General features: G+C 29.8%; 1 protein-coding gene across 1 annotated transcript; it reads right to left on the bottom strand.

The window, feature by feature from the left end:
• Window positions 1-4,606: 4,606 nt before the first annotated feature.
• On the bottom strand, window positions 4,607-13,456 carry LOC146998578 (uncharacterized). Its single transcript, XM_085811124.1, has 4 exons — window positions 13,244-13,456; window positions 11,197-11,339; window positions 9,426-9,539; window positions 4,607-4,748 (listed from the first exon to the last, which is right to left on the bottom strand). Exons 1-4 carry the CDS (start codon window positions 13,350-13,352, stop codon window positions 4,740-4,742), a joined length of 375 nt encoding a protein of 124 aa, XP_085667250.1. The 5' UTR covers window positions 13,353-13,456; the 3' UTR covers window positions 4,607-4,739.
• Between the last annotated feature and the right edge of the window lie 384 nt (window positions 13,457-13,840).

Genomic DNA, 13,840 nt, shown 5'->3' with positions numbered 1-13,840 from the left:
ATACACTGCATGAATTAAAAAAGAGGGACAAGAAGAAGATGCATGAAATATGCTTTAGTTTCTTCCTTTATTTACCTTTAGTATTACAGCTTTTCAGTTATACAATGAATATTTAAACAATGTCTGGAAAGAATTAAAAAAGTCTAATTATCTGAGCCAAAATTGTTAGTATTGTGACAAGTAATATAAAATTATATAATCAAATTAATAAATCTGAATCAAGATAAGACAAATTATAATAAAAGAATATATAGAATTACAGGAAAATTAGTTTATTTGAAATATGAAAACAGCCTACAGTATAGCATCAGATTAAAACATTAGAAGGGTATCTTGGATTGTAAGAAGTTATTAATATAAATTAGAATATAGAGGAAAGGATGAAATGACAAGACTGGAATTTTAGAAAATTTGTTATTCAATGACAGATTACATTCTTTTGATAAGATGGACAGAAAGCTATTTTGAAGTAAGATCTTATTTGTTCAAAATGTTTTCTAAATCTGGAACACTGCACCACTAGGTAAGGTTTGAGACTGTATATCCCAGAATGAAAATATTAATTAAAATGTAACTGAAATAATAATACAGTAATTTTATTATAATTCAATAAATGCACAAAATTGTGAGATAATTACTTCAAAGTACATCAAATTTAGAACTACAGTATACAAAAGTTTGGAATACAAAAGATCCCAAGTGTGAAAAATGTGAATGAAAAGAGTACCAGCTACACAAAATTCTTTGCTGAACCTAGATGTATACAGACATTTTATGATGAAAAAATGATTTTTAAAACATTCTGATAGAAAAATATGAAACTCTTTGATGATATCTAATGAAAATATCAACAGAATCAACTTGAAGATGTTTACAAGTTTTTGCAAAACAGTACGTTTTTTATGAAAAAATAAATAATATTTTTTAATTTCTTGTAGAGTTTTAATCCATAAAAATAAAAGTCAAATATTATTGTCCTAGCAGTTCGTACATGTGGTATATAAATATTGTTAAGAATTAGTTCGATTTTCTATTCCTTTTCATTCATTACAAATAACTGTTTTGCTAATAACCGAAATATGAAATATACTGTGACCCAAAATGTTGTTCTATGCCGTTTAATTACTTTTTCTTACTCTTATTTATTTCACTTAAGAGTGCAAGTAGATGCGTAGCAATACAATAACAACAGTATTCAAATTATAATAATTTAATTCAATATAAGACACAGAATATCATATGTAAATTTTCTGTCAAACATTGTGAATTATATGTAATAGGGAATGTTTACAAACTAAGAACAATATCTGTGAATTTAAAAATTTTCTGCCTAAAAAACACTCAAGATGCATAGTTTTCCTATATCCTTAAAGTTCAAGTGCATACCATATAACAGCGATAGCAAATTGTTACCGATAACTGCTGTGCTTGTTTACGATTTTATTTACCTATTCTAATTGCCAAGCAGTGATAAATCAAAGAGTAGGGCAACCACCGTTAGAACTATATTAACCCTGCTCGTATGCCATTGGTCAGCAAAGATAATGTAACGATGACGTAGCTACACTTCTGGTGATGACGTACAACACACTTCCGGGTTCCGATTTGCGGAATTGTAGCTCGTTCGAGTACGGTCGCCGCTTTTTCGGATGGCCAAGAGTCTCCTTTCCCCATCGATGACGACTAGCTGATAGCTTTGCACTTTGTAATCGATTACGAAGTCTCGATACTTTGTTTACGTTTTAGGCGGAATTGTGGAAAATTTTGCGGAACGGAAAAGGGCCTTCACCTTCATATTTTATTTTATTTATTTATTTTTTTTGCGGTATACGAGACTGGGCGCAATGCGAATAAATCTGTATGATGCACAGAAACTTGCTCATATTGCTGATACAATGATCAAGAGTATTGATATGTTTAGTTCATTTCTGTTGTTAAAATAAAAAACCGCAATTGTGCATGTAATGAGTGTAAACAATAATGAAAATTTAGATATGTCTGTATTGTTGACTAAGTAGTAATAATGCCTGATTGTAAAATATATATTAGACTACTGATTGTATATGTACGATTTAAAGTAATAATTACGTAGGGTAGAACACAGCAAAAGAATCACTGAATTTTTATTTATTTGAATGACCCATAATTTTTGTTTTGTTCATAGGGATATATCTTTTTTAGGTGATATATCTATTTTAATATATTGTGTATTTAATTGTGTGTGCATATATATACGAATAAACGGGCCTTAAAACTTGGGTTGATTTAGTAAAAAAATTAAATATAGTATAATGTGTTATTATAAACATTATAATACTATACCACACAAGCACTTTCTTATATATGTAATATAATCTTAGAGAAATACCAACTGAATCCTTCTTTGAATATCTATAATATTCTCTGACTGTGTTGTTTCATATACAATGATCAAGCAAAGACAGCGTTAAAATTTTGCTCCGAACAGCTGAGATGCGTGTCTTAAATTTTGTACTAAACAGCACAAACTTATGTCTGGAGGAAAGAAATTTATAAATTTTGTTTTGTCTACGATTTTCATTTCTCTACATCGAAAAATTATACTGGGGTGGGGGCACCACTTCACTTAACATTTGATTTCAAGTGGCATCTGATGTTTTATGTCAATAAAAATATGACAGTTCATCCTAATTTTAATCTCTTCTTTATTGTTAGCTTTTAAGAAATTTGCTTCTTATTTGCATTTTGTTCTCTTTCTGTCAGTAGATGATATTAAGGATTTGGTTTTTATTATTTAACCATACTCTCCAATTTCTTTCTGTTGCTTCTCATGTAGGCACATGTTTCTTTTTCATTCTTGCAGCAGATATTAAGATGTGTAGTGCTTCAAGTGAACTAATATTTTGTGGATTTTTGTTTGCTATTGATTTCTTTTTAAATTATAATCCTGCTTAGTGTTAAGATTTATGCGCTGTTTATATCTGGTAATTAATAATAAAAAAACTATGTATTTTCATCATTTTGTGTACATTTTAACCATACAATTATTTTTGTATGCGAATAAATTTGTATTTATTGACTTTTCTTTACACCCAATTATCCCTAAAGTATATATGCTATGCTGAATGCATTATTTCAGATTCAAAATGTATACACAGAGAGATGCATATCACACTATGATGATAACAAAAGTGGTAATTTAATAACATTGACATCAAATATCACCTAAGACAACCACTTCCATAGAAAATTTTTTGTAGCAGCTGTGTCTGACTGTCTTACAGAAGTGTTTTGTAATTTAGAATTAACTCGCTGTAATACTGATGCAATTTAAGGTTACTAATACGTATGTGCATTCAGCTGTTTTTCTTTATTAGTTCAAACAACCCATGTTATTGATCAAAAAGCAATAACTTATCATTAGTCATATTATAAAAATTAAAAAATGGCTTTTGGAAATTTTCCTCCTTATGCAATGATTTCCAGTTTTGTAAAAAAGCTTTCATAAGTTGATCTTACTATGGGCACGTATTGCATTTTATTTAGTGTTAAAAATCATTTCTATGGTATATGTACATATTTTTACAGTTTTTAAAATACTTCAGAAATTCATTATCTCATGCCACAAGGCATGCATAAAATAAGCTTTATTTCCTTGTACTATTATTAAGCTGTCCAGAAGAAGCCTTTTTTTGACAATGGATCACTGAAAGTTATGCTGTATCTTTCTGTTAATTAGAAAATAATTTTGGATAATAAAATAAATGTATTAGAAAAATATTATATTAAAATGATATTTTTAAAACACATAATTAAATTAATGTATTAGAAATCTGTAATTTAAAGCAAACCTTCGTTCTTCAACTACATATTCATTTCCGATACCCAAAGGCTAATTCCATCATAATAACTTGTATTTTAACTCGTCATTATTCAGCAAAACTTTTTGATTAAAAAATTCTGTATTCGTCCTTTGTGATAAAAGCCCAAGATACGAAACCTCCACCATCTGCAAAATGCATGGCTCTCTTTGTACAGGATCTCTGTGGCTGTTACTAGAAGCCTAGAGTATGTTCAAGCAGTAGTAAATAGGCTTCCTTATTCTCTGTTTATTTAGTGTGTGATATATTTGTTTGTGTGTGTTTATTTGATAGTGTGTCTGTATAAATACTTTTGTCTGCCATTGGAAATAAAAATATATGCATTACAAATCCGAGTTATTAAGTATATTAAGGCTGTTTACATTTTTCATTCCAAAACATATATTCAATTAAAATACATTATGCAATTTGTGTTCATATACATTTGTTAATGTTTAATTAATGCCAACAGAAACATGTTCGCATAAATTCCTCTAAGTAATTTAAACATGAGGTTGTTTAAGAAGGCCATTTTTTATCCATTCATTTATTGAAATATTTGCATTACTTCTTATATATTAAAATTTACATATATTATGTACTTTTTTCAGTAGACAATCCAAGAATATTCTATATGTTAAAATGTATGGTATATGCAATAATTCCCCCCCCCCAAAAAGAAAAAGAAAAAAACTTATCCTCTATTTGTGATCTTATCTGATTGTGTCTTCTTCAAAATACACAAATAATCTGATGGAATGAAAATATTTTGGTCATTAAAACTTTTTAATCACTGCTCTTTACATCTACATTTCTTTTTTCACATAATCTGAAGTTTTCGAGTAGTCTGAAGGTTTTCAAACTGTGTTTCACAGAAATTTTAGATACCATGCAACTCCTCTAGGGCATCTGTAAGTCAAAATTTAAAACAATTTTTAATATCACTGGACATCAAAATGAAATACTTGAAATAATCTTTGCAATTCTCTTATTATTGTTAAAAAATATTAAGCAGATTTTTGTTTATGATTAAATTTATAATGAAATAATGAATTTCTTTTTACTTTCTGCATAAAATGCACAAATTTTATATTTCAATTCTTTAACATTTATTTTTCTGAGGATAGAAATTCTTCTATAGAAAAAATTACGATTTTAGAAGTTTTTCTGAATTTAAAGATTTGAAGACAACCCTGTTATAAGGGTTTACGATTATAATGTGAATGACCCAAATAATTGTAAATGGCCTATGGCCATACTTAATACACATATTATTTAAATTGACATGCTTTACCTGTAATGTACATTTGTGACTTATGTTATAATTTAAGTGCACCAGTTTACTCACACTTATCTGTATTGTATGTATGTATTATATGCATCTCTAGACTCAGGTTAAAGCTAGCTCGTTTCCCCTTTCTCAGCTTTCCCAGATGACATTTTTGGGTCTTTACTGGAACTCGACGCACACTTTATTTCGGCTAGAATAACCACTTATCTCACTTTTCTTTTATTCAAAAATTATAACATACTAATTTGGGAAAAAATTATATTTTATGTTAGTTACTCATGACAACATTCGAAACAACCTACATGTTCGACAAGGGGTAGGGGTCTAGGAAAGCCACAACTTTTTCAATGAACTGGATGAATAAATGCAGCCCTGCCTTTTGTTGTGTTTTATGCATTTATAAATTTCTACCTGACTGTTTATTCTTTAATTCTATATAACACAATTAATCGATGCTTGTTTCTTGTATGGAATTTTAACATTAATTCTACATAATAACATGAGTAATCTTTTTTTTTAAATTGTATTTTAGCATTATTAAAAAACACTTTGGCACTATGAACTGAGAAAATCTATCAATCTGTCTTCTACGTTAATTTACAATAATATAAATGTGAATATCTGAATGGAGTTATATTGAAAGATCTAGTGGATGCTATGATTCCATGATGGTCAATCCACCACATTGGAAATATTAAATCAAACAATAAGTACAGGAAAAGATTCAGCAAGACAATATATCCTCTTTTGAATGAATACATTTAACTGTAGTTATTCCATATGATGTATTATACAACACCCCAAAATCATGGAAAATAACTTTCTAAACCGAGTTTACAGTGTAAAAAAAGTAGTGGAAAAATGTTGTAGTCATGTAACTGGGCTATCTAACATAAAAATTACAGCATATTACACCAGTGTTCTTACCTTTACTGCATATTACAACCAAATAACTACAATTAGATATGAGAAAGAACAGGCAGTGTCAGTACAACCAAGAGTAAAACTTTTACAGAGTTGCTAATTTGAAAACAAGTGAACCTGTAAAACTAACCCTGCATACTGGTTTGCTTTAGATGCATTTGGTAACCAATATGCCGTAAGTCTTTATCAGATTCAGTTTTGAGTGCATTAAATACTATATTGCTCATATGTCTTGATCGTGACAATCAATGCAGCTGCAGCCTTATTGAATAGAAATAAGTTATATGACTCTCAAATAAGTGTTTGTAAAGTTGTTCAGGAAATAAATATTACTAAATAATAACATGTATTATGTTTATTGAATTGTACAAAACTTATATGTTATACTTTGAATTATCGTCAATTTTAATTGTCTGAAATCTGGTATTTGATAGTATATAGTTGTAGCAGTTTTTTCACTATAAATTCTGAAGAATCCGAAAATAAATGCACATACTAAAGTATTTCAAGTATGATAATATTCAGTATTTAAGATTATCCTAAAAGTATGAAATTTATTATTTTATTTGAAAATAAGTATTAGTGTATCCATGGCATGCAGGTCCCCGAGATTACTCTATTATCCACTCATAGGTGGGGGTGTCACCTTTGCCAAAGGCTCTTTGTAGCCTGCTTTAGGTTTTATACTAATTTTAATTACTGGCCATCTACTGAAATGGTTTCTTTATGTATATCCACCTTTATTCCAACTCTGGTATTTCTACGGCGATGGAGGTTTAGTTGACCATACTTCTTGACAATTCTTTTACTTTTTTTTATTTTATTTTATTTATTTTTTTTTTTCAGTTTGAAGCGGTAGACCAGTATTTTCATCTCGCATAACTGTTTTTGAAGCACTCGAAAATCTCCTTCAAAGAGTTGGCTACATTGTGTAAATTTTCGCTATCTAAATTCCAAAGGAGTGACCGAATTGATCTGTAATTTGCATCGCACTCATTGATCAAATTTCTTTTTTTACTCAACGTTGCTTCTTCAGATATGGTGGGTAAATTATCTGATGTTCCACCTGAAGGAGTTTCAGTTGATGAATATTTTCGTTTTCTGGTGCCTGAAATACTTCTTGAGACTAAATCTTCATCAACTTTGAAAATAGGTGTTGAAAATAGCCATTCTGCAGTACATTCCAAACTCCAGGCTGGAAACTTCATGCCAGCAAACACAATATGCTTGCACAGCAGTCGGTTTCTTCTGAAATCTAAGCATGTGCATTGACATAGTTGTTTCTGTTCATCAAACATGACAGAATAAACTGCATCATGCTTAGTTTCAGAAGAAACTTTAAAGAAGCCATGTGAAATTTTTTTTATACTACCCACATAAACTTCAGCTCTTAATTTTGTTTTTATGTGATCAATTAACCATTTTGGCTTATTGATTAAATAATTTGGTACATGTTCATTGTATAATCTGGCCTGCGAAAGCATACTCAGATTTTTTCTGACGTAAATTCTATATCTTTCTGGCAGAAATTTCTCAACCAAGATCTTAATTATTTCAGACAGCATACAGTTTTTATATCCCTGAAGATATCTATATTTTAGTTCCTCATTTAAGCATTCAACACCATTGTTCGAGTTTATGAATAAGTCATTTGGTTTGTAAGCCAAAGCCCATCTCTCAATTTCCTTGAACTATGTTAATTCAAAATAATCTTTCACAGCTTCATATTGGTTCCATGATTTTAATACCTCTATTGCTGCAACCATTTCATCTTGAGTTGGAGCATTTGCTATGGCACGTAATTTACACAAAAGCTCTTCTTTGGGAACCACTGCATTCTTTTTCTTAGAAGCCCATCTTGACCATGCCTGCTCTCGATGGAAACTACATATAAAAACCTTAATTCCTGTAAAGACATTTTCCAAACTTGTAATTTCTTCCATTGCAAAATCAACCATCCCATATTTTGGTCTAACGAGAGGCGACCAATTTTTAATAATTATAAGAGCTTCTTCTAATGCTTTGGCTGTTTCATTTTGTGTAATACTTATGCTCACTATTTGATAGTTCACATTTGTTTTGACAACTAAAAAATAAAGTGGGAGAGCATACTTACAGGTTCGATAGGTCGCGTCGAGAACAAGATTAGAACAAGATTAGAACCATATAAGACATATAAATTTTTCATTTCTTCACTTTGATATACAAATAGCAGATTTAGTTTTGAATCTGTAAAGTCATTTGGCTCAGTACCATCATATGTATTTTCAGTACATGGTCTAAAAAAAACAGAACACTTGGAAGTATCCCAGCTATTTATTAACATTTCTGTATTTTCCTGGTCAATTTTACTAGTTCTAATATCGGATTTTGCTTGGCTTATTATTTTCCTTATTGCCTCCATTTCTGGATAAAATCGTCTGCACGTTTTATCAGTTTCTCCCAATTCAGTTGAAACGTATACTTCTAATAGCTCTGCAATTACAGTGGCATTGCATTTTCCATTCTTAACTTTAGAAGCTATGAAATGCCGCACTCTAGCATCTATAGATTCTATTACTGCAGCCATGTTACCCATTAGATGATTTTGATGATCTTGGCTATTAGGTAAATTAAACATGAAAACTTCTTCACCAGCAATACTATCTTTATTGGCTAGTTTTTCCTTAATTTTCCGAGATATCATAATCTTTCTTTTTCAGGTGTGTGGCACTACCTGTAATTTAAACATATTTATCACAGTAAAATTTAGAAATTCCAGCACAGTCATCTAAAACTAATTATTGATAAAGGTTCAATTTTAAAAATTTTCTGTTCATAGCAAATTATTCAAAAAAAAAAAAAAAAAAAAAAAAAAAAAAAAAGGAGTCATTTCTTTCCTTTAAAAAAAGATGTAAAAAGGATCTTCCATTTTTATAACAATAGATCAAATTACTTCTTCAAAGAAACATAACCAATAAAACTTCACTTTGAACAACTTATTTCTATTTGTAGCAAATTGGTTAGAATATAATTAGCATAAAAAGCCTTTATTTCTGGCCTGAAAACATCATTTTATTTGCATGTCAATTACTGAATTATTTATTTAGGAAAATATTACTGTTAAAAACCCTCTTTTGGCCCAAAAAAAAAAAAAAAAAAACTATTTAGAAAAATATGTTGAATAAAGAGACACAAAAAATCATTTCTCTTTTTTACATTGTGACTCTAAAAATACCTTTTGTTTTTATGTCAAAAAGTATGTATACTTTATCATAGAATACCTTCAATACATCTTGCTCATACGTGACAGAATTATATTTTTTCCTTAAAAAAAAATTCTCTAAAATTACTAAGACCATCTTAGAACAAAAAGTTAAATAAACTTCTACCTTGAACTGAGGCATCCTGTACATTCGGGTAACATTAATTACAGCTGGACAATTAACTTTTTTAGTTGTCTGGTTCTTGGAATATGCTTTACCAAAAGCATGATCAGTTTGACACTAAAAGAAAAAAAAAAGGTTTATCTTTACAATATGGTAACTGGTAGTTTGGCGACATTTTGGAAGCGATAAAGGTTACTACCTGGGACTTTGGTAATAATGTGAGCAGTACTCAGTTCCGATTACGCATTATTTTGTGTGAGGGAAATGAGAGATCATGGGATATGTCATGTGATATTAATAGACGAATTACGGTTCTTTAATCGGAAAAAGGGGGAAATCGGGAAAAAATCTGGAAATTTTGTATTTGGCTTTATTCTGTGTTGTGTGAAACAGTGTTCGTGAATTCTTGGATCCCATGGCCGTAACTAAAGTGAATTCGAAATGGGTATTTATGTATGTATTAATTTAATGTATGTGCTCATTTATATTTTAAGTAGTGTTTTTGAATTTAATTATATTTTAATTAAATGATAGTTATTTTGTGAATTTTATGTTTTTAGGAATTTGGTATACGTTTTAGTTGAAGTAAACGTGCATGGAAATAATTAAAATATTTGATCAAATAAGTATTTGGAATGTTTGCGGTATGAATTCGTTGGTGACGTGTATAATATAACAAATAATTTAGAGGTAAAAGTTTTTGGATATTTTATCTATTTTATACGTGGAAATGTTCATATTTGGAAAGGGTATATACTTTTTCGTTATTAGGTAATTTTATATATGTTCTTTTTAACGGGTTTAAAGATTCAGAAAATTGTCATGCATTTTCGTGAAATTTTTCTAATTTATGAGAAAAAAGCACTGTACATGGATATGGTGAAGAGTGTGTGCAATGCCATTTTTGTGCAATTCTGGGATTTTTTTTAAGTAAAAATAAGTTGACGTGTACATGGTTTAGTGATATTTTAATTAAATGATAGTTATTTTGTGAATTTTATGTTTGTAGGAATTTGGTATACGTTTAAGTTGAAGTAAACGTGCATGGAAATAATTTAAATATTTGATACTAAGTACACGTTAGTGACGTGTATAATGTAATAGATGATTTAGAGGTAAAAGTTTTTGGATATTTTATTTATTTATATGTGGAAATGTTTATATTTGGAAAGGGTAAATACTTTTTCGCGATCAGGTAATTTCATATATGTTCTTTTTACCGGGTTTAAAGATTGAGAAAATTGTCATGTATTTTCGTGAAATTTTTCTAATTTATGAGAAAAAAGCAGTGTACATGGATATAGTGAAGAGTGTGCACAATGCCATTTTTGTGCAATTCTGGGATGTTTTTTTAAGTAAAAAGTCGGCGTGTACATGGTTTATGTGTATGTGTTATTTTGAAAAACGCGTAAGGAGTATGGTATTGTGCACTTTTTCCCAATTTTGCAGTGAATATTTGTCATGATTAAGCAGTTTTGTTTGATAAAATTTCTAGCGTAAGTGTAATTCGGCTAGTAGATTGTTGGAAGAAGTGTTCAGTAGATAAAAAGAAAAGAAACATGTCTTTACTTCGTGAAGGCAAAATGGCGGCGGGGAAAAAAAATAGAGGGTTGCTGTAGGAGAGTTGGTCGCCAAATTTTCGCCAAAAAATTGCCAAGTTACCATAATGTAAAGATCAACCAAAAAAAAAAAAAAAAAAAAACACATACATATATATATAATCCAAGAGGTGATATTTTTGTATAAATTTTTAAATATAACAATGTTATTTTACCTTTTCATTTTTTTCTTTAGCATAATTTTCCTTTTGACATTTATTCAGATCTTTTCCTTGATGGCAAACATAGGTTTTTCGCCCAAAGTGGAAATAGGGAATATCATCTAACCAGTTTAATCGTAAATCTGGAGTTAGTTCAACTGGAAAGAAAATTTTGATTTAGATCACAATCTGATAAGCTTTGATTTTTAAAAGAAAGAAATTACAGATCTCTATAAACATATTATACATTTAACATTATACTTTGATTTTTAAAAGAAAGAAATTACAGATCTCTATAAACATATTATACATTTAACTGTCTCTATATATACTACATACTGTAGACACTGCTTAATGTATTGCAGCTGATGTCGTGTATATTGCTATTGAATTTCTAAGTTCTGCTCTTTCATATATGGAAACATAAAAAATGCATCATTTGCTGTAATTTTATTTGCTCAATTTGGTTAATATAATCAAAATATTATACAATAAATTTCTTAAACTGAAGAACGAAAATGATTTTAATCAAGCATTTAGAAAAAAGCGCAAAACAATAAAATAAAAAAAAAAAAAAAAACTTAATTTCATACGAATTTTCAATAGCTATTGATTTGGAAGGGCTTCAGCACAGTTCCCTCTTCTTCAAAAGGGAGGTAAAAATTCCTGAAAACATCTTTGCCAAAATACACTTGCGTTTTTGCCCAATTTCAGATTTTACATTGGCAAAATCTCTTTAAACAAGGATGCCCTCCAAGTATTAAGATTATAGGTATAGAATTGGTCCAATAAATTTCAGAAACATTATGGACTACTCAAATGAACTTTTGCAATGAAGACTGTAAACAATTGATAAACAAACTTTTATTTTTCCTAATTAAAATGTTAAGAAAGTGGCTAGTTATATTTATAGTTAATTCAATTCCTATTTTAAAAGATACTTTTCTCATCATCTTATATTATCAAAAATGGGCAAATGTAATCACATTAAGCAGCACCTACTGCAAACATAGAGAGATATTAAAAGCATTAAACTATTATGTAAAAAAATTATGTCATTTTGTCTCATATTAAAATTATATATGCTAGGTAAAGTATAGAATGAGCTAGCTGCCTTATGCAAAAGGGATGTCTTTGAGAAGGTCTAATGGGAAACTGTCTTGTATTCACTTATATATAAGGAGAACAGGAAAATTCCCATGCAGCTAATCCATTCAACAGTATTTGTACCTTGATCAAACATCCAGTATTCAGCTATCTTATCTGCCAGTCCATTGGTGCTAAGAGTCAAAATAGACAGTAATGTGATTTTACACACAAGATAAGTAGCATTCATTGACTAAAGAAATATATATATCACATCACTAAAGAAATATATATACATTTCAGAAAACTTTCCTGTTTTCTAAAATTCAATATCTTTATTATTATAACTTCCTGATATTTCAATGCATTATAATTTTATGGTGAACTATTACCTGAAAATAAAACAGAATATTTTTTGAATTGGTAGTGTTTATTATAAGGTTATTTTGAAAGATGTTGTTAATGATAAAACTAAAGAATGGATTTTCTTTATAGACTATTAAATGATTATATTTCAAATCAACAGACTGCATTCATACACTAAAATAGGATGAAAAATATAGTAGTCATCGAGACAATTGTCGAGTTTCTCAAGAAACAACAATAAAAATTTTCAAATCTAACACGGTATATCTTGTTTAATGTTTAATATAGTACGGAATGTTCCGTGAAGCATCAGCTATTTAAAAAAAAAAAAAAAACATGCAATACCTGACAATGAAACCAAATAAAAATCAAACATAACGCTATTACACGTTATGCAACAAAATTAATGAATATGAACGTCTAAAAACCCTTTTTTCAACTTGGACCGAATCTCGCAACATCAACTAGATCTTACGCAATAAAATTAATACAAATTAGTGCTGATAAGTTCTTTGGAACAAAATGGCCAAATATCAACTAAACAACCAAAGAAAGCATTTACATTCTAGAGGATTTTTATTTACTCATTACATCTTCAAAAATTACTTACTCTCTTTATCGAATGACTTTCCATAGTAGTAAACATATTTTGTTACAGTTTCTACTTCGTGTCTGCGAAGTATTTCTTTAAATTCGCTCCAAGATTTCGCAAAATTCATTTTGCCTCTAAACACAAAGGTTCATACACGAGACCAAGGTTCTTTAATATACGGACGAGACGGACTTTGAAACTCGTAATCGATAAACCGGCCATTCCCCTATCGTTGACACAAGTCTTTCTATCGATGGGAAAAGGAGACTCTGGGCCATCCGAAAAAGCGGCGACCTTCGAAGACGAATGACAGACAGACAGACAAAGTAGACAGGTGTCTTGTTTTGCACCCGCTAAGTCTTTCTGCATCGATGGGCGAAAAATCAAGCATAGGTGCGAAGGAAAGGTATATAGAAAGAGGGGCAATTTCGTATTTGAGGAGAGTAAAAACACACACACAGATCGTATTTTATTCTCGAGTGTCAAGATGTAGAAACATCTTTTTACTCGACTTCTGATAAAGATCGTGTGGGAGGAAAAAGAGAAGGGTGAAAGGAGTGTGGGAGGCGGATGAAAGAGAGTGAGGTCCGCACTAGCGGCGGCGAAAAAGGGGGG

This window comes from Stegodyphus dumicola, chromosome 2 (assembly GCF_044657685.1).
Source record: "Stegodyphus dumicola isolate Sdum_Otavi_A_Nest chromosome 2, ASM4465768v1".
Lineage (NCBI taxonomy): Eukaryota > Metazoa > Arthropoda > Arachnida > Araneae > Eresidae > Stegodyphus > Stegodyphus dumicola.
Note: the sequence above shows the minus strand (reverse complement) of the source record. Positions and strands in the feature narration are given on the sequence as shown.